This window comes from Oryzias latipes, chromosome 19, assembly GCF_053564925.1.
Source record: "Oryzias latipes strain Hd-rR chromosome 19, Olatipes_Hd-rR_3.1".
Taxonomy (NCBI): Eukaryota; Metazoa; Chordata; class Actinopteri; order Beloniformes; family Adrianichthyidae; genus Oryzias; species Oryzias latipes.
Window position 1 is genome coordinate 27,795,154 of NC_136255.1, and position 19,576 is coordinate 27,814,729.

At 53.5% G+C, this 19,576-nt stretch overlaps 4 protein-coding genes across 14 annotated transcripts in view; 1 reads left to right on the forward strand and 3 right to left on the reverse strand.

Annotated features, from left to right (window-relative positions):
- The window catches only part of unc13d (unc-13 homolog D (C. elegans)), a 47,900-nt gene extending 42,865 nt beyond the window's left edge, over positions 1–5,035 (reverse strand). For 2 of the 5 annotated variants that reach the window (XM_078937183.1, XM_078937181.1), the window contains exons 1-2: positions 4,897–5,035; positions 4,719–4,823 (exon numbers count right to left, since the gene is read on the reverse strand). In XM_078937183.1, coding sequence (XP_078793309.1) covers positions 4,719–4,778 — 60 coding nt within the window. In that variant the 5' untranslated portion in view covers positions 4,779–4,823; positions 4,897–5,035. Of the gene's footprint in view, positions 1–4,718 lie in introns of all 5 variants that reach the window. The other 3 variants (XM_078937185.1, XM_078937182.1, XM_078937184.1) reach the window with 2 other exon arrangements.
- Positions 5,036–6,384: 1,349 nt separating this feature from the next.
- On the reverse strand, positions 6,385–14,609 carry LOC144987780 (uncharacterized). Its single transcript, XM_078937187.1, has 2 exons — positions 14,494–14,609; positions 6,385–9,768 (listed from the first exon to the last, which is right to left on the reverse strand). Exons 1-2 carry the CDS (start codon positions 14,521–14,523, stop codon positions 6,499–6,501), a joined length of 3,300 nt encoding a protein of 1,099 aa, XP_078793313.1. The 5' UTR covers positions 14,524–14,609; the 3' UTR covers positions 6,385–6,498.
- Positions 11,661–15,120, forward strand: wbp2 (WW domain binding protein 2). 5 transcript variants are annotated; one of them, XM_078937198.1, is made up of 9 exons: positions 11,680–11,887; positions 12,764–12,875; positions 12,941–13,076; positions 13,152–13,244; positions 13,314–13,463; positions 13,544–13,666; positions 13,945–14,015; positions 14,566–14,635; positions 14,746–14,955. In XM_078937198.1, exons 1-8 carry the CDS (start codon positions 11,829–11,831, stop codon positions 14,611–14,613), a joined length of 792 nt encoding a protein of 263 aa, XP_078793324.1. In that variant the 5' UTR covers positions 11,680–11,828; the 3' UTR covers positions 14,614–14,635; positions 14,746–14,955. The 5 variants fall into 5 exon arrangements, with proteins under 5 accessions (XP_078793325.1, XP_078793327.1, XP_078793324.1 ...); XM_078937199.1 differs by having other exon boundaries at positions 11,661–11,887; positions 12,767–12,875; positions 14,566–15,120; XM_078937201.1 differs by having other exon boundaries at positions 11,661–11,887; positions 12,767–12,875; positions 13,948–14,015; positions 14,566–15,120.
- Positions 14,729–19,364, reverse strand: trim65 (tripartite motif containing 65). 3 transcript variants are annotated; one of them, XM_078937191.1, is made up of 8 exons: positions 19,247–19,364; positions 18,054–18,499; positions 17,885–17,980; positions 17,353–17,583; positions 16,978–17,146; positions 16,812–16,901; positions 16,303–16,520; positions 14,729–16,220 (listed from the first exon to the last, which is right to left on the reverse strand). In XM_078937191.1, exons 2-8 carry the CDS (start codon positions 18,474–18,476, stop codon positions 15,912–15,914), a joined length of 1,536 nt encoding a protein of 511 aa, XP_078793317.1. In that variant the 5' UTR covers positions 18,477–18,499; positions 19,247–19,364; the 3' UTR covers positions 14,729–15,911. The 3 variants fall into 3 exon arrangements, with proteins under 3 accessions (XP_078793317.1, XP_078793316.1, XP_078793318.1); XM_078937190.1 differs by lacking the exon at positions 19,247–19,364 and adding an exon at positions 18,581–18,765; XM_078937192.1 differs by lacking the exon at positions 19,247–19,364 and adding an exon at positions 18,621–18,760.
- Between the last annotated feature and the right edge of the window lie 212 nt (positions 19,365–19,576).

The following is a 19,576-nucleotide window of genomic DNA, read 5'->3' on the forward strand; positions in this document are numbered from 1 at the left end:
TTAGGCAGGAGAACGTTTCTTAAGCAGGAGAATGTGTTACAGACAGGAGAAGGTGTCTTAGGCAGGAGAACGTGTCACAGGCAGAAGAACGTGTCTTAGGCAGGAGAACGTTTCTTAGGCAGGAGAATGTATTATAGGCAGGAGAACGTTTCTTAGGCAGGAGAATGTATCACAGGCAGGAGAACGTGTCTTAGACAGGAGAACGTGTCACAGGCAGGAGAACGTTTCTTAGGCAGGATAATGTATTATAGGCAGGAGAACGTGTCACAGGCAGGAGAACCTATCACAGGCAGGAGAACGTGTCTTAGACAGGAGAACGTGTCACAGGCAGGAGCACGTGTCACAGGCAGGAGAACCTATCACAGGCAGGAGAACGTGTCACAGGCAGGAGAACGTTTCTTAGGCAGGACAACGTGTCATTGGCAGGTGAACGTGTCACAGGCAGAAGAACGTGTCTTAGGCAGGAGAACAACTCTTAGGCAGGAGAACGTGTCACAGGCAGGAGAACCTATCACAGGCAGGAGAACGTGTCACAGGCAGGAGAACGTTTCTTAGACAGGAGAACGTGTCACAGGCAGGAGAACGTGTCACAGGCAGGAGAACGTTTCTTAGGCAGGACAACGTGTCATTGGCAGGTGAACGTGTCACAGGCAGAAGAACGTTTTTAAGGCAGGAGAACATTTCTTAGGCAGGAGAACGCGCATGAGAATGTGTCACAGGCAGGAGAACGTGTAGCAGAACGTGTCACTGGCAGCCATCACCACTTCAGAGCTGCAAGTGATTGTTTTCATGTTCCGATGAGGCCTCCTGTGAGGAACTTCCTCATTTTCTGATCATGAAAGTGATCGTTTCTTAGGCAGGAGAACGTGTGACAGGCAGGAGAACGTTTCTTAGGCAGGACAACGTGTCATTGGCAGGAGAACGTGTCACAGGCAGGAGAACGTGTCACAGGCAGAAGAACGTGTCTTAGGCAGGAGAACGTTTCTTAAGCAGGAGAATGTGTTACAGACAGGAGAAGGTGTCTTAGGCAGGAGAACGTGTCACAGGCAGAAGAACGTGTCTTAGGCAGGAGAATGTGATACAGACAGGGGAAGGTGTCTTAGGCAGGAGAACGTGTCATAGGCAGAAGAATGTTTCTTAGACAGGAGAACGTATTACAGGTGGGAAACGTCTCTTAGACAGAAGAACGTCTCTTAGGCATGACAACGTGTCACAGGCAGGAAAACGTGTCACAGGTAAGAGAACGTGTCACAGGCAGGAGAACGTGTCACAGGCAGGAGAAAGTGTCTTAGGCAGGAGAACGTGTCACAGGCAGGAGAACGTGTCACAGGCAGGAGAATGTGTCACAGGCAGGAGAACGTGTCACAGGCAGGAGAACGTGTCACAGGTAAGAGAACGTGTCACAGGCAGGAGAACGTGTCACAGGCAGGAGAACGTGTCACAGGCAGGAGAACCTGTCTTAGGCAGGAGAACGTGTCACAGGCAAGGATAACGTGTCACAGGCAGGAGAATGTGTCACAGGCAGGAGAACGTGTCACAGGCAAGGATAACGTGTCACAGGCAGGAGAATGTGTCACAGGCAGGAGAACGTGTCACAGGCAGGAGAACGTGTCACAGGCAGGAGAACGTGTTACAGACAGGAGAACCTGTCTTAGGCAGGATAACGATTCACAGGCAGGAGAATGTGTCACAGGCAGGAGAAAGTTTCACAGGCAGGAGAACGTGTCACAGGCAGGATAACGATTCACAGGCAGGAGAATGTGTCACAGGCAGGAGAACGTGTCACAGGCAGGAGAACGTGTCACAGGCAGGAGAACGTGTCACAGGCAGGAGAACGTGTCACAGGCAGGAGAACGTGTCACAGGCGGGAGAACGTTTTTTAGGCAGGAGAACGTGTGACAGGCAGGAGAACGTTTCTTAGGCAGGACAACGTGTCTTTGTCTGGAGAACGTGTCACAGGCAGGAGAACGTGTCACAGGCAGGAGAACGTGTCACAGGCAGAAGAACGTGTCTTAGGCAGGAGAACGTTTCTTAAGCAGGAGAATGTGTTACAGACTGGAGAAGGTGTCTTAGGCAGGAGAACGTGTCACAGGCAGAAGAACGTGTCTTAGGCAGGAGAACGTTTCTTAGGCAGGAGAATGTATTATAGGCAGGAGAACGTTTCTTAGGCAGGAGAATGTATCACAGGCAGGAGAACGTGTCTTAGACAGGAGAACGTGTCACAGGCAGGAGAACGTGTCTTAGACAGGAGAACGTGTCACAGGCAGGAGAACGTTTCTTAGGCAGGAGAATGTATTATAGGCAGGAGAACGTGTCACAGGTAGGAGAACGTGTCACAGGCAGGAGAACCTATCACAGGCAGGAGAACGTGTCTTAGACAGGAGAACGTGTCACAGGCAGGAGCACGTGTCACAGGCAGGAGAACCTATCACAGGCAGGAGAACGTGTCACAGGCAGGAGAACGTTTCTTAGGCAGGACAACGTGTCATTGGCAGGTGAACGTGTCACAGGCAGAAGAACGTGTCTTAGGCAGGAGAACGTTTCTTAAGCAGGAGAAGGTGTCTTAGGCAGGAGAACGTGTCACAGGCAGAAGAACGTGTCTTAGGCAGGAGAACGTTTCTTAGGCAGGAGAATGTATTATAGGCAGGAGAACGTTTCTTAGGCAGGAGAATGTATCACAGGCAGGAGAACGTGTCTTAGACAGGAGAACGTGTCACAGGCAGGAGAACGTTTCTTAGGCAGGATAATGTATTATAGGCAGGAGAACGTGTCACAGGCAGGAGAACCTATCACAGGCAGGAGAACGTGTCTTAGACAGGAGAACGTGTCACAGGCAGGAGCACGTGTCACAGGCAGGAGAACCTATCACAGGCAGGAGAACGTGTCACAGGCAGGAGAACGTTTCTTAGGCAGGACAACGTGTCATTGGCAGGTGAACGTGTCACAGGCAGAAGAACGTGTCTTAGGCAGGAGAACGTTTCTTAGGCAGGAGAACAACTCTTAGGCAGGAGAACGTGTCACAGGCAGGAGAACCTATCACAGGCAGGAGAACGTGTCACAGGCAGGAGAACGTTTCTTAGACAGGAGAACGTGTCACAGGCAGGAGAACGTGTCACAGGCAGGAGAACGTTTCTTAGGCAGGACAACGTGTCATTGGCAGGTGAACGTGTCACAGGCAGAAGAACGTTTTTAAGGCAGGAGAATGTATTATAGGCAGGAGAACGTGTCACAGGTAGGAGAACGTGTCACAGGCAGGAGAACCTATCACAGGCAGGAGAACGTGTCTTAGACAGGAGAACGTGTCACAGGCAGGAGCACGTGTCACAGGCAGGAGAACCTATCACAGGCAGGAGAACGTGTCACAGGCAGGAGAACGTTTCTTAGGCAGGACAACGTGTCATTGGCAGGTGAACGTGTCACAGGCAGAAGAACGTGTCTTAGGCAGGAGAACGTTTCTTAAGCAGGAGAATGTGTTACAGACAGGAGAAGGTGTCTTAGGCAGGAGAACGTGTCACAGGCAGAAGAACGTGTCTTAGGCAGGAGAACGTTTCTTAGGCAGGAGAATGTATTATAGGCAGGAGAACGTTTCTTAGGCAGGAGAATGTATCACAGGCAGGAGAACGTGTCTTAGACAGGAGAACGTGTCACAGGCAGGAGAACGTTTCTTAGGCAGGATAATGTATTATAGGCAGGAGAACGTGTCACAGGCAGGAGAACCTATCACAGGCAGGAGAACGTGTCTTAGACAGGAGAACGTGTCACAGGCAGGAGCACGTGTCACAGGCAGGAGAACCTATCACAGGCAGGAGAACGTGTCACAGGCAGGAGAACGTTTCTTAGGCAGGACAACGTGTCATTGGCAGGTGAACGTGTCACAGGCAGAAGAACGTGTCTTAGGCAGGAGAACGTTTCTTAGGCAGGAGAACAACTCTTAGGCAGGAGAACGTGTCACAGGCAGGAGAACCTATCACAGGCAGGAGAACGTGTCACAGGCAGGAGAACGTTTCTTAGACAGGAGAACGTGTCACAGGCAGGAGAACGTGTCACAGGCAGGAGAACGTTTCTTAGGCAGGACAACGTGTCATTGGCAGGTGAACGTGTCACAGGCAGAAGAACGTTTTTAAGGCAGGAGAACATTTCTTAGGCAGGAGAACGCGCATGAGAATGTGTCACAGGCAGGAGAACGTGTAGCAGAACGTGTCACTGGCAGCCATCACCACTTCAGAGCTGCAAGTGATTGTTTTCATGTTCCGATGAGGCCTCCTGTGAGGAACTTCCTCATTTTCTGATCATGAAAGTGGTTTGATGCCAGCAGCAAGCAGACGCCGTTTGCTCGTTTTTGGACCTTACAGGAAATCTGGCGTCGCTGGACGAGCAGATCCGTCTGTTGACGTCCACAGCACAAACAAAAGCTGCATTCTGCAGACATTTGCATTAAATGCAAAGCATGACACTCTGCTTTCTTTGGAACACGGCAGACTCGCCGTGAATCATGGTCATGCAGTCATGCCAGACTGTGAATCAAACTTAAAATGGGAACAGCCTCCCCCCCCCACACACACACACACACACACATGTGGTGAAGGTTTTACAAAAAGTTTTTGAATGGATGGATGATGATGGATGGATGGATGAAAGAAAAAAGCATTGCTCTACATCACAAACAGATCCGTCTGGTAACCATGGTGACTGGTCTTCACAGGGCCGCATGTTCTTACCTGTTCAGGTGTTTCCAGCTGATGGCGTGCTGTGCTGGTCTGATCCGTCGGGCTCGCCATGGCGCCGGTATCTGGTGATCAGCCCGATGGGCCGCTGCGCTCTGACTGAGAGGAAGCAGAGCGTGAAGTCCTGTCACTCAGCAGCCGGAAGTCATCACTTCCTGCAGAAGGTGGTAACCTTCGGCGGTGAGAGCAGCGTCTCTCTGCAGGCTGCAGCAGCTCGCTGAGGTTTTTCCGTCAGCCGCCGCCCCTTCACGTCCAACTCCTAAAGTTTTCTTCTGGTTCCGGTTCATGAGGGACAGAGAAATGAACGGTGCCATAAGGTCTGACATGATGCGGAAGCGTCGCCGCTGGGGGGGTTGCAACACATCCTGTGGACTCACACTCAGGAGTTGTAAAGAGTTCCATCAACACGACATTTACACAACAGTGCAGCAGCCCTGATGCTAACACAACCACGCAGCAGCTGGTGCCGACATGTGGCCACCACCAGACATTCCTCTACCTGCTTCAGGACTTCTTCCAGAACCGAACCGGGCCAGAACCACTGTGGGATTTCAGACAACACCAGCAGATGTAAAGCTAACGGATCACATCAAGTTTTAGCTTTTTAATGGTTTTAAATCATCTTTTCATTCAGATTGTGATTAGGAATATCATTATTTATACATAAACTAGTTATGACAGTACAGGACACCAAACAGGCTTAGAAACAGTCATTTTCAGAGAAAACATCAGAATCTTTTTAAAAAACCTTTATCTGCTTCTTAAACTCATCTTCTTCCATATTTGGTCGCTTCCTGAAATGTTTCTACTGTTTCTTTATTTTTTCTCGGTTCAGTTTTTACTGGCTGAAAGTTTCAACGACCAGAAAAACCAGAAATGAGAAGTGTCTCTGGAAACCGGGGGTTCAAACCCCTGACCTGAGGGGTGCATGTGGGTTTCAAAATAAAACATAGATGCCGCCCCCCACCCCCGCTGTGAAAAAACTGAACTGGTTTGGACAAACGTGGCTCTGTCACTCGTCCCCTTGGTCCCGCTCATCCCGGACGAACCTCCAAACCGTCCGTCACACTCGTTTCCCTCTCCATGCTTCGGGGCGAAACATGGAGAGGGAACCCCACAGGGCAGAACCCCACAGAGCAGAACCCCACAGAGCAAAACCCCACAGAGCAGAACCCCACAGAGCAAAACCCCAGAGAGCAGAAACCCACTGGATAGAACCCCACAGGGCAGAACCCCACAGGGCAGAACCCCACAGAGCAGAACCCCACAGAGCAAAACCCCACAGAGCAGAACCCCACAGAGCAAAACCCCAGAGAGCAGAACCCCACTGGATAGAACCCCACAGGGCAGAACCCCACAGGGCAGAACCCCACAGAGCAGAACCCCACAGGATAGAACTCCACAGGGCAGAACCCCACAAAGCAGAACCCCACAAAGCAAAACCCCACAGGGCAGAACCCCACAGGGCAGAAACCCACAGAGCAGAACCCCACAGGATAGAACCCCACAGGGCAGAACCCCACAGAGCAGAACCCCACAGGAGAGAACCCCACAGGAGAGAACCCCACAGGGCAGAACCTCACAGAGCAGAACCCCACAGAGCAGTACCCCACAAGGCAGAACCCCACAGGGCAGAACCCCACAGAGCAGAACCCCACAGGATAGAACCCCACAGGGCAGAACCCCACAGAGCAGAATCCCACAGAACAGAACCCTACAGGATAGAACCCCACAGGGCAGAACCTCACAGAGCAGAACCCCACAGAGCAGAACCCTACAGGATAGAACCCCACAAGGCAGAACCCCACAGGGCAGAACCCCACAGAGTAGAATCCCACAGGGCAGAACCCCACAGGGCAGAACCCCACAGGTCAGAACCCCACAGGGAAGAACCCCACAGAGCAGAACCCCACAGGGCAGAAACCCACAGAGCAGAACCCCACAGAGCAGAACCCCACAGGATAGAACCCCACAGGGCAGAACCCCACAGAGCAGAACCCCACAGAGCAGAACCCCACAGGGTAGAAACCCCAAGAGCAGAACCCCACAGGGCAGAACCCCAACAGAGCAGAACCACACAGGATAGAACCCCACAGGGCAGAACCTCACAGAGCAGAACCCCACAGAGCAGAACCCCACAGAGCAAAACCCCACAGAGCAGAACCCCACTGGATAGAACCCCACAGGGCAGAACCCCACAAAGCAAAACCCCACAGGGCAGAACCCCACAGAGCAGAACCCCACAGGATAGAACCCCACAGGGCAGAACCCCACAGGAAAGAACCCCACAGGAGAGAACCCCACAGGGCAGAACCTCACAGAGCAGAACCCCACAGAGCAGTACCCCACAAGGCAGAACCCCACAGAGCAGAACCCCACAGGGCAGAACCCCACAGGGCAGAACCCGACAAAGCAGAACCCCACAGGGCAGAACCCCACAGGGCAGAACCCCACAGAGCAGAACCCCATAGGATAGAACCCCACAGGGCAGAACCCCACAGAGCAGAACCCCACAGGAGAGAACCCCACAGGGCAGAACCTCACAGAGCAGAACCCCACAGAGCAGTACCCCACAAAGCAGAACCCCACAGGGCAGAACCCTACAGAACAGAACCCCACAGGGCAGAACCCCACAGAGCAGAACCCCACAGGATAGAACCCCACAGGGAAGAACCCCACAGAGCAGAATCCCACAGAGCAGAACCCTACAGGATAGAACCCCACTGGGCAGAACCTCACAGAGCAGAACCCCACAGAGCAGAACCCTACAGGATAGAACCCCACAAGGCAAAACCCCACAGGGCAGAACCCCACAGAGTAGAACCCCACAGGGCAGAACCCCACAGGGCAGAACCCCACAGAGCAGAACCCCACAGGTCAGAACCCCACAAGGCAAAACCCCACAGGGCAGAACCCCACAGAGTAGAACCCCACAGGGCAGAACCCCACAGGGCAGAACCCCACAGAGCAGAACCCCACAGGGCAGAACCCCACAGAGCAGAACCCCACAGGGCAGAAACCCACAGAGCAGAACCCCACTGAGCAGAACCCCACAGGATAGAACCCCACAGGATATAACCCCACAGGGCAGAACCCCACAGAGCAGAACCCCACAGAGCAGAACCCCACAGGGCAGAAACCCCAAGAGCAAAACCCCACAGGGCAGAACCCCACAGAGCAGAACCCCACAGGATAGAACCCCACAGGGCAGAACCTCACAGAGCAAAACCCCACAGAGCAGTACCCCACAAGGCAGAACCCAAAAGGGCAGAACCCCACAGAGCAGACCCCCACAGGGCAGAACCCCACAGAGCAGAACCCCACAGGATAGAACCCCACAGGGCAGAACCCCACAGGAGAGAACCCCACAGGGCAGAACCTCACAGAGCAGAACCCCACAGAGCAGTACCCCACAAGGCAGAACCCCACAGAGCAGAACCCCACAGGGCAGAACCCCACAGGGCAGAACCCGACAAAGCAGAACCCCACAGGGCAGAACCCCACAGGGCAGAACCCCACAGAGCAGAACCCCACAGGATAGAACCCCACAGGGCAGAACCCCACAGAGCAGAACCCCACAGGAGAGAACCCCACAGGGCAGAACCTCACAGAGCAGAACCCCACAGAGCAGTACCCCACAAGGCAGAACCCCACAGGGCAGAACCCCACAGAACAGAACCCCACAGGGCAGAACCCCACAGAGCAGAACCCCACAGGATAAAACCCCACAGGGCAGAACCCCACAGAGCAGAATCCCACAGAGCAGAACCCTACAGGATAGAACCCCACAGGGCAGAACCTCACAGAGCAGAACCCCACAGAGCAGAACCCTACAGGATAGAACCCCACAAGGCAAAACCCCACAGGGCAGAACCCCACAGAGTAGAACCCCACAGGGCAGAACCCCACAGGGCAGAACCCCACAGAGCAGAACCCCACAGGTCAGAACCCCACAAGGCAAAACCCCACAGGGCAGAACCCCACAGAGTAGAACCCCACAGGGCAGAACCCCACAGAGCAGAACCCCACAGGGCAGAACCCCACAGAGCAGAACCCCACAGAGCAGAACCCCACAGGGCAGAAACCCCAAGAGCAGAACCCCACAGGGCAGAACCCCACAGGATAGAACCCCACAGGGCAGAACCTCACAGAGCAAAACCCCACAGAGCAGTACCCCACAAGGCAGAACCCCACAGGGCAGAACCCCACAGGGCAGAAACCCACAGAGCAGAACCCCACAGGGCAGAACCCCACAGGATAGAACCCCACAGGGCAGAACCCCACAGGGCAGAAACCCACAGGGCAGAACCCCACAGAGCAGAACCCCACAGGGCAGAAACCCACAGGGCAGAACCCCACAGGATAGAACCCCACAGGGCAGAACCCCACAGGGCAGAACCCCACAGAGCAGAACCCCACAGGAGAGAACCCCACAGGGCAGAACCTCACAGAGCAGAACCCCACAGAGCAGTACCCCACAAGGCAGAACCCCAGAGGGCAGAACCCCACAGAGCAGAACCCCACAGGGCAGAACCCCACAGGGCAGAACCCCACAGAGCAGAACCCCACAGGATAGAACCCCACAGGGCAGAACCCCACAGAGCAGAACCCCACAGAGCAGAACCCCACAGGGCAGAACCTCACAGAGCAGAACCCCACAGAGCAGAACCCTACAGGATAGAACCCCACAAGGCAGAACCCCACAGGGCAGAACCCCACAGGGCAGAACCCCACAGAGCAGAACCCCACAGGTCAGAACCCCACAGGGCAGAACCCCACAGAGCAGAACCCCACAGGGCAGAAACCCACAGAGCAGAACCCCACAGGGCAGAACCCCACAGGATAGAACCCCACAGGGCAGAACCCCACAGGATAGAACCCCACAGGGCAGAACCCCACAGAGCAGAACCCCACAGGGCAGAAACCCACAGGGCAGAACCCCACAGGATAGAACCCCACAGGGCAGAAACCCACAGGGCAGAACCCCACAGAGCAGAACCCCACAGGGCAGAACCTCACAGGGCAGAACCCCACAGGGCAGAACCTCACAGGGCAGAACCCCACAGGATAGAACCCCACAGGATAGAACCCCACAGGGCAGAAACCCACAGGGCATCTGCTTTGACGGTCATTTTCTTTCTGTCTGTTGTTCATCAACTACAATAAACACAAACAGATGATTTCATTTGGGTTTAAAAAAGGTCGAGGAGTTTGAGGCCCCTGCTTCAATGTGGCCCTCCCATGAGATGAGTGGTGGAGTGGCCTCTAGTTTAGATGGGTTTGGGACCAGGGGTGGCTGTGGTGCAGAGGACGACCATTTGCTTTGAAGACTAATTAAGGCACGTGGTTGAGTGGAGAAACATTTGAAGGAAGAAGATTCAAAGTCTGGATTGCATGACGGAACTTCAGTCCACATGATTGGAAGGAAGGTTGCAGGTTCGATTCCCACCTGGCCGCCCCGTAAGTGTCCTGGGGTGAGACACTGAACCAGGTTGTTACAGGTGGCATCATGGCGTAGATGTGGGAGAATAAAGTGTTTTGAATTTCACAGCAATAATCATTTTTTTTTTTTTTTTTTTTTTTTTTTTTTTTTTTTTTTTTTTTTTTTTTTTTTTTTTTACCTTGTCCTGTCCAACAGCTGGGCAAACAGATGAGAGCTGAGGGCCTCTTGTGTTGGACATATTTTACTTTAACAAGAGGGGTTATTAATCTTCAGACAAACCAAAGGTATGTCTGAATAAACCCCTTTTGTAATTGAGGCCAAACTTTATTAATTTCAAACATGTTTGAAGATCTTTGGTGTTGGACCGGACGGAAAAGGAAAGAGGGGAAGAAGAGAGAGGGACGTTAGAAAGAGGGGGGGAAGGAGGGTGATAGTAGGAGGGGAAGGGGGATAAGACCATGAAGCAGCATAGAGCAACAAGTTTACTGGTTGTTAATCACCATGGTAAGGCTCAAATGCAGTACAAAAAGGGCGGAGCCTGTCCACACACACACCCAAGTGTCAAACACACCTGCTAGTTGCAAAAATGTCCATCTGTCGACATGTACACAAAACAGATAGTGCTCACACGCATACTTATGCCTTAAAACCAACTAGTGTGAAACATTTCAGTCATTCAGTCACGCAAACCGCCAGTGCAAAGGTGAGCCAACACCCGTGCTCAGGTGAGTGCTCGTGTTCTTCTGATATGGATGGTGGAATGTGTAAAGAAGGAAGGAGAGCGCCCAGCCATCCCCACCCCAAGACCCCCACCGCAGCAGCAGCGGCAGCCGGAATCCCCCCACGCCACACGGAAACCGGCAGGGAACAACCGCCGCCCGGGCGACCAAGCCCGCCACCCAGGCCAGGGCCAGCAGGACCGCCGCAAGGCCCCCCAGAGCCAGAGAGCAGGGAGGCACAGAGGGAAAGAGAGGGCCGCCCCAGCCCAACCAGGAGAACAGCCCCCCCGCCGCGCCGGGAGAGCCCAACGCAGTGCCCCACCGGAGAGGGACGCCCACAGCCCCAGACGAGCACCCCACCACCACCCAGGAGTTCCGGGCATCCCCCCGCCCCAACCCCAGGTACGAGCCAGGACCCCCCAAGGGAGACCCGCCCCGCACTCCAGGCAGCCATCCGCCCGGCCCACGGTTGGTCCAGGGAGGAGCAAGGCAGGGGCAATATAATAATCATTTCTACAGGGATCTTGCAGCGCACGTCTCAGATCAGCTGATCCGTGACGTAATCGGTCTATAGACTGTAATAGAATCCAGGAGGTTCTGGTTCCTTCCGTCATCCTCCTGCATCAGGCCACGCCCCCTTATCTATTTAAACGGTCGGTACTTTTAGATTCAAGAATAAAATGTCTTTTTTGGAAACCACCACAAATGCATCTTTTTAACTTTATTCGTTTCTCCGTCCATGTGGGCTTCAGGAGTGCGTGACGTCATCCCGCACGTTTACGTCAGCGGCGGAAGAGCAGGTGCTGCCTGCAGTTATCCTCACATCTAACGGTGTCCGCGCAGCTAACGGGTCAGAGCGCCTTGTCCGCGTCCACTAACCAGACCGAACCAGCACCGAACCGGGCTGCTTCACCGGGACAGGACGCCTGGAGGCCCGCAGCCATGACTCTGAACCAGAACCACTCGGAGTCCGGCGGAGTCATCATCAACAACAGCGAGAGGTGACGCTAGCCGCCGTTAGCCGCGCGCCCGTTAACCTGCGCGAGTCACGCAAGTTAGTTTAGCTGCTGCGCAACACGCAGGCACGCGCGCCGGGGGGCACGCGCGCAAGCTAACGAGATGTGTTTACAGGAAGCTGCTTCTAAAAAAACATTTCAAAATAAATGACGATGAACACGAAGCACTTTATTTTGAAACAAACGCCCATTACTAATCATGTCTTACTGTTGTGATTCGTGTTGTTCTGAATGTCAGAACAACACTAATAGTTTTAGTTGCTTTTTGATGCTACATGATGATTGTTGGATGACAGTGTTGAGTGCACGGCGCCGCTCTTTGGGTCACATCTTCCAGAACTTTCATGGTTTTGGTCAGCTCTGTCCCAGGACTATGGAAGCATTTCTGGAGCATAATTAAAAATAAAAGTCAGAACCAGAAATGCTTTTTCATTTTCAAGATAAAGCTGCGTTTGTTGACTCAAAACTAAAATGAAAGAACAGTCCGCCAAACACGTTTAATGTTTCTTCTCGACCCCGTTCATTCTGTCACTTTATTAAAGAAAATGGAATTTGACATTTACTTTTCAAAACGTTGTCTGGTTAACGTGTAGAAACATCCAGTTAGAAATGTCTAATTGGACAATTGAAATGGATTAACAGAAATGCTTTTTCATTTTCACAATAACTGCATCTAATGACTGAAAATCAACATTAAAATCAATCCTTCAAAATGCTTTTTGGCTTTTTTCATCACGGCCCGTTCTGTGACATAATTCAAGCGAAAATGCAAACGGGGGGGGGGCGGGGATTGACTTATTTGTAACTCCAGAAATGCTCCCATGCAGGACGGCATCAGGCTGACGTGTGTGTTTGTGTCAGCAGCGTGTTGATGAGTCAAGACAACGTGGAGCTGGTCTTCTGCGACACGGACGGTCTGCCTGACGTCTTCAGGAAGAGCAGGAAGGGCAGCATCTACCTGACCCCCTACCGGGTGAGTGAGGACGTCAGCTGTGAGGGGGGGGCGCGGTTCAGTCATGTGACTGTGATTTCTCCCAGATGATCTTCGTGGCTAAAGGCCGAGACGGGCTGCAGTCTTTCATGACGCCCTTCTACCTGATGAAGGGCTGTGAGATCAAACAGCCGGTTCTGGGGGCCAATTACATCAAAGGCAGCGTCACCGCAGAGCCTGGAGGTAGGGGTGCTGAACACGCGCGTCACGTCTGACCGTGCACATGCGTGTCTGTGACGTGTGGGGCGTGTCCTGCAGGCGGCTGGGAAGGCTGTGCCACCTTCAAGCTGGGGTTTTCCTCCGGGGGGGCCATAGAGTTCGGGCAGTACATGCTGCAGGTGGCGGCTCAAGGTGCGATGAAGAAAACCTTCAGGCTGGTCCGTCTGCAGCCTTGAGCTGATGTTGATCCTCACCTTTCAGCCTCCAGAGGGCAGCCCGTCACTGCAGGCTTCGGAGGATGCCCCTTCATGGCCAACGGGGCTTATGCTCACGCTCCTCCTCCTCCCACCAACGGAATGTACCCCGCAGGTCCTCCTCCTGTCTACTCCTACCCCAACCCGCCTCCTCCCGGTAGGGTCACTGCAGTCCCGTCAGCCGCTCCGTCTCTGCGCCGTTCACCGGAGCTGCTCTCCTTTGCTGTGCTTTCCCAGGGGGGTTCTTCCCCAGCCCCGCAGCATTTGAGGCCTCTGCAGGCTACATGCCCCCACCTCCTTATTCTGCTCCTTTGGGCCAGCAGCCTCCTCACGACCCGGACCTGCCCTCCTCGGCTGCAGGTGAGCTTCAGAGGTTCTTTGACAGACGGATCCATGGTTCTAGCTGGCTTCTCATAACAGCTGACAGGCTGCTGGTGTCATGTGACTCCTTCACAGAAACACACCTTAGCTTTGATGTTTGGAAAGTCATTTGATTTTATTTAAATCGTCACTAAACATCACCTGTTCTGTTACATTAAATAAGAAACAGACTATGAATCCCTAAAGATGACTTTAAATTTAAGCTCCTTACGTTCATATTATTGAAGTACCCCCCCCCCCCCCCCATGTGTTTGCAGCAGAGGCCAAAGCAGCAGAGGCAGCAGCGAGCTGTGCCCCCCTCCCTCCCACACACGTGTACCTGCCTGAGGTGAGTTTCCAGTTGTTGTTTCTCTTTGAAACCTTTTTTCTACATGGTGGTGGTTACCATGGCGACCACGCCCGCCTGACTGGAATTCTAGCTGTGAGAACACTGGACTGGTTTGGACAAACGTGGCTCTGTCACCCGTCCCCTTGGTCCCGCTCATCCCGGACGAACCCCCAAACCGTCCGTCAGACTCATTTCTGTCTCCATGCTTCGCCCAGAGCAGAACCCTACAGAGCAGAAGCCCACAGGGCAGAACCCTACAGAGCAGAAGCCCACAGGGCAGAACCCCACAGGGCAGAACCCTACAGAGCAGAACCCCACAGAGCAGAAGCCCACAGGGCAGAACCCTACAGAGCAGAAGCCCACAGGGCAGAACCCCACAGGGCAGAACCCTACAGAGCAGAAGCCCACAGGGCAGAACCCCACAGGGCAGAACCCTACAGAGCAGAACCCCACAGAGCAGAAGCCCACAGGGCAGAACCCCACAGGGCATCTGCGTTCTGACGGCCATTTTCTTTCTGTCTCTGATTGGTTCCAATGTTCTTCTGTGCAGGACAAACCTCCTCCATACTCCCCCCCAGGAGATAAGAAGAACCAGTAGAGCGGCCGACCTGCATGGTCTCGGGGGTTTAACTGGACCTGACCGACCAGAACCATTCCTTTCACTTCCATGCAAACCCGGTGAACCTCTGCATTCCTCCTGATGTGTGATGAGCTTTCTCTTCTTCTGCAGCACCTGAACTCATGGAAAGTAGGAGGAGGTCTGACAGGCTGAGGAGGTCCTCCTGCAGGAGCAGTGAAGCTCTGTGGTCCAGACGTTCACAGGAAATGGATCTCTGAGAAACCAATGATGTCACTTCCTGTTTAGTTCCTCGCCAGCGTGCTTCAGTCGTCTGTCCGTCGTCATAAACACTAGATCCAATAAACTGGGACTTGTTTCTAACCCCCCCTGTCTGTAACCCCCCCCTGCAGTCATTAATCTGTCTCTGATTCTCTGGGACCACCGAGACGCTGAACACAAACGCTTCTTTTCATGTCCTGTTGATGCAGCTGACGGGATCCGATCGCCTGCATGAACAGAACTCTAATAAACCCACTTTCATTCTCATCTCTGTGTGTTCTGACATGGGGGGGGGTTAGCGGTTTCCCAAAGAAGCTGAATTTTCAGATTTCTGTTCCTGAGAACATCTGCAGCAGAGTCTGAAGTCCTGCAGGACTAAAAAGGTTCAGTCTGAACCTGAAACGGGATCCAAACTCCAGAACTCTGCAGCGGTTCTGCTCCTACTAGAACCTCTGTTCAGGTCCGCTGCTGCTTCAGTCATTTTCAGCTCAAGCTGCTCTGGAGAACCAACGGGGAAATGGCAGAACCACAAAACAGAGAAACACAGACACAAGAAGATCCACAACCAGAAACGGTTCCTGAGAACATCTGAGCCGGGTCACAAAACCGGATCAGACCTGAATTCTTCTCCTGAAACCTGAGAGCAACTGATGGGACGTCAGACCAGAGCTTCATCTACACGGGTTCCTGAGGAGAACCAAAAGGAACCAGTCATCTCTGAAGAAGCTCCTCACTGCTCCTTTACCCAGCATGCATTTCCAAACTTCTTCATGGCTCGGTTTGGTTCTCCTCTCTGGAAAGTCCGTCTGCAGGAGAACAGAGATCCTCGTTCTAGACTTCAGGTGAACTTTGACACCTGCAGAACTGAGAGGACTAGCAGAGCAAACCGGATCAGACCAGAACCAGGGCAGAACCCTTGACATCCGGTCAGAGTGCAGTCGTCCTTTGAAACATTTTCAAACTAGATCCATAAATGTTCTCCGATCTGAGGAGCAGCAGATGGTTTGTCTCCTCTCAGGAGGTTCCTGTGCTGCAGCGTCTCCTCCGCCTCCTCTGGGTCACGTGGAGCAGATGCTGATGCTGACCCCCTCCCCTATCCAGCAGACGGGGAACAGCTTGTGGGTGAAGGCGCAGTGGAAGGCGTGAAGCCTGGCCTGCCCGTCTCCGTAGTAGGTGAGCGTCCCCGCCTCGTAGTCCAGCAGCATGCCGATGCGGCGGTGGTGGGGGGGCGCGGTCAGCACCTCCCGCCGCCCGTCGTGCCACGCGCAGAGCTGCCTCTCGTCCAGCTGCAGGCTCCAGGACAGCTCGTTCATGCCCACCATGCAGCGCTTCCCCTTCTCCTTCCGGGGGATGCTCTCGTAGGTCACCTGAGGGACAGACGCCACACGGCAGGTTTAGGACAGCCGTCAGGCCGCCGCGCACGGACGCTCAGAGAGACGCGGCGTTTACCCCGAGGTAGGCCCAGGGTTTGGACACCTCCAGCTCCCAGTAGTGCCGTCCGTGGGTGAAGCCCTCGAAGCAGAGGACCTGCCAGGTGTGATCGAAGCGGGCGTCGTTCGCCAGGACCGGCCGCGGTCCGGACGTCAGGTGCTCCGCCCTCCGATTCTCCTGGGACAGCAGCAGATTCCCGTTGGCCGTGCGGGGGTCAAAGGTCAGGGAGCAGCGATCTGCAAGGAGCAAGGTCCAAGTATCAGTGCAGGTCCGGAGCAGCAACCCTCAGAGAGGGAAACCGTCACCGCTACGTGTTTCCAAAGCAACCAGCTGGAGACGGCGAGATGGCGAGAAGCCTGAATGATCCTAAAAACCTGCTTCAGACGCGTGTTAATGAGGAACCACAACAGGACGGTTCAGAGAAAACTCAAATAAGATTCTTTTCCCTGAAAACACTGGAACATTTCTGTCTGTGGGAAACCCGACAGGAAGCCTCTGGACCCTCATGAGCATGGAGGAGGACTCACAGGCGCTGAGACCTTCCCTCCCTCCAGACTGGCACGGAGCTGCAGGACTGGGAACCACAACCAGAACGGGCCTCTTGTCGTGAGGAGAACCTGGACCAACAGAGCGTTCGGGTTTGAAGTTCACGGAGAACGAGTGGCCGAGGAAATGCTCCAAGAGTCGTGTTACCGTCTCTGTCCTGCCCCACCATCATGTTCACGGCTCTGTCCAGGTCCTCAGAAACCAGCTTGGAGATGCGGGACAGGACTTCCGTCACGCCGTTTAACCGCTCCTGAAGGTTTGGTGACATGTTGGTGGGAATTTCCTTAAAATGAGGAACTTCTATGAGGGTGGATTCCTGAAGAAAAAAAGAGAAAATGTCGTGAATCCTGAAAAGCTGCTGCTCCACCATTCAGCTACAGGAAGCCAGAAGGGACAAAAACAGATCCACCTCTGAGCCGTCGTCTGACAACAACTTCAGCCACTTGGTAAAGAATACCAGTTTTCATGAGCTGAACTCTCTAAGCCACGCCCATCTGGCAGTCCAGAGGCGGAGTTCCTCACCCTGATGAGCTCCGTGTCGGACAGGTTGTGCACGTCTGTAATTTGGCTCCGGCACTCTCGGAGTTTCTCCCGCTGCTCCTCGAGTTGGGAGAGGCGACCTTTGGCCTCGCTGACGGCCGCCTCCTTCTGCTCCTCGATGAAGAGCCGCGTGGCCTCCTGCTTCTCCACCAGGATCTTGATCAGCGTGGAGAACTTCAGGTCGACCCAGGCAGACGTCTGCTGAAGAGTCACCTGTTGGTGGAAAACGCTGGATTCAGAGCCGGTTTGTGGAGTTTGGATGTGATCGGGAGGAACCACGACCGTGGAACCTTCTGATCATTGGCGAGTCTTTATGACTCTGCAGGGTTTTATGTCCCGCCGCCGGGTAGCACCTGCAGGCATTACAACGCAGCTCGCTGCTTTGATTCTGAGATAATCTTGTTTGTGATCCTCAGGAGGAAGCAGCATCTGTGCAGCTGCAGACACAACCTGAACCTTTGTTCGGACATTTATGTCGCCTCCGCAGCAGAACCGGGCTGAGCTGAGAACCCACCTGAGCCTGACTGATGTTGTCTGCCAGCTCCGCCACACTTTTCTGCGTCTCCTCCAGCAGATTCCCCACCTCGTTCCCCTTCCTCTCCAGCAGCAGCTGTGGACAAACACAAAGAGGTGTTGTAGTAAACAGGGGGGGCGTGTGTGGGGGCGGGGCGGTGCTGCTTCACCTCCTGGTTTTCCCGCTCCGTGTCCAGCAGGACCTTCTCGTGGTTCAGACACTGCAGGATCCCACATTCGTAGCACACGGACATCTTGTCCTGCCTGCAGTAATAAACCAGAGGCTTCTTATGCTGATCGCACAGCAGCATGGCTCTGGCCCCGTCCACCCCCCCCACCGCCGGCTCCCTGCAGGCGGCGCTGTTGGCGGCCTCCGTGAGAACCGACAGGGACACGTTGCGCTTCAGAGCGGGCTGGGTGGAGAACTCCTCCTTGCACATGGGGCACTGGGGGCCGGCGTCGCTCGGCCTCTTGCTGTCCCAGTGGAGCGTGATGCAGTTCTTGCAGAAGGTGTGGCCGCAGGGGATGGTGACGGGGATCCGGAAGCGCTCCAGACATATGGCACAGGTCAGGTTGGAGTTCTGGGATTCCATCTTTGGACCAGGAGGACGGGAATCTGCAGAAAGAAAGAGGAACGTTTGAGCTCCAGAAACCCCCTGAATCCCAGCAATGGAAGGTGATGGTTGCAGCAGCAGACCAATCACAATCCAGACATGTTCTGGAGCTCTTCCCACAACCTGACGGCTGTGTGCTTCCATCGGCTCAGGCTGGAAGATCAAACTCCTCAGCAGAGCGAGGTGAGGCAGGAAGCGGTCCACAGCAGGGACACTGAAAGTGATGCTGCAGAGGATGATGATGATGAGGAGGAGGAGGAGGAGGAGGAGGAGGAGGAGGAACTTTGAGATCTTTCGTCCCAAACCCGAGAGTTTGATACAACTGATTGAGATTGAGCAGCAACCAGTCACCCTCCAGATGATCCCTCTGCTGCACAGCAGCCTGACTGAGAACGCTGCTGCTCCAGAGGAAAATCTACGACCACGTTGGAGCCAAAATGACCAAAAGCTTCACAGATTCTCCATCTTCACATACAAAGTCAGAGTTTGACTCCGATAAAACCCTCAATCTGAAGCCGATTAGTAAAATTATCAGTGAAACCCCTCAGAGCTAAATATAAGCAAAGAAAAATCACATCTTAGCCAGGAGGAGGAAGCTAGCATTAGCTTTGTTAGCTTTCTTCTGTCTATCAGCCCGGCCAGTCACGTGTTCAAGGTCACGTGTCCAAATATTAAAACACAAAAACATTTCTGAAAGAACACAAAATGCAAACAACAACACCCCTCCGAAACAAAACAACAATACTTGCCACAGGAACGGACTCGCTCGTGCCCAGCGGCACACCTGAATGACAACAGAGGAACGTCTTGATGACGTCACGCGCAGAACGCCTTCACGGACCGTAGGAAAAAAGAAGATTGTGGTGAGATGAGCGCAGATATAAATCATTGCGTCTCTGGTTTTAATAATTTAAGCAACAATAAAAAAGTATTTCCTTTCTTTGTTTGTAATACAAAAATGACTTGTTTTCTAAAAACACAAAACGCGTTTGCCATCAAAGCAGAACATTAACACAATGTTATGACTTTAATGGTATTTAAAAAATACATATGTGTATTTTCCTTGAATTATCAATGGT

What these genes read in the sequence shown, in the direction of transcription:
- trim65 (XM_078937190.1), bottom strand. Translation starts at nt 18,641, where the DNA reads ATGGAAGCACACAGCCGTCAGGTTGTGGGAAGAGCTCCAGAACATGTC. An exon ending in CGGAGCGGGAAAACCAGGAG is followed by an intron (nt 17,981 to 18,053) that starts GTGAAGCAGCAC and finishes GTTTGTCCACAG; the next exon opens with CTGCTGCTGGAGAGGAAGGG. An exon ending in CCGACACGGAGCTCATCAGG is followed by an intron (nt 17,147 to 17,352) that starts GTGAGGAACTCC and finishes TTTTTTCTTCAG; the next exon opens with GAATCCACCCTCATAGAAGT.
- wbp2 (XM_078937196.1), top strand. Translation starts at nt 11,829, where the DNA reads ATGACTCTGAACCAGAACCACTCGGAGTCCGGCGGAGTCATCATCAAC. An exon ending in ATCATCAACAACAGCGAGAG is followed by an intron (nt 11,888 to 12,763) that starts GTGACGCTAGCC and finishes TGTTTGTGTCAG; the next exon opens with CAGCGTGTTGATGAGTCAAG. An exon ending in CCTGCCCTCCTCGGCTGCAG is followed by an intron (nt 13,667 to 13,944) that starts GTGAGCTTCAGA and finishes ATGTGTTTGCAG; the next exon opens with CAGAGGCCAAAGCAGCAGAG.
- LOC144987780 (XM_078937187.1), bottom strand. Translation starts at nt 14,523, where the DNA reads ATGGCCGTCAGAACGCAGATGCCCTGTGGG. An exon ending in GAACGCAGATGCCCTGTGGG is followed by an intron (nt 9,769 to 14,493) that starts GTTCTGCCCTGT and finishes CTGCCCTGTGAG; the next exon opens with GTTCTGCCCTGTGGGGTTCT.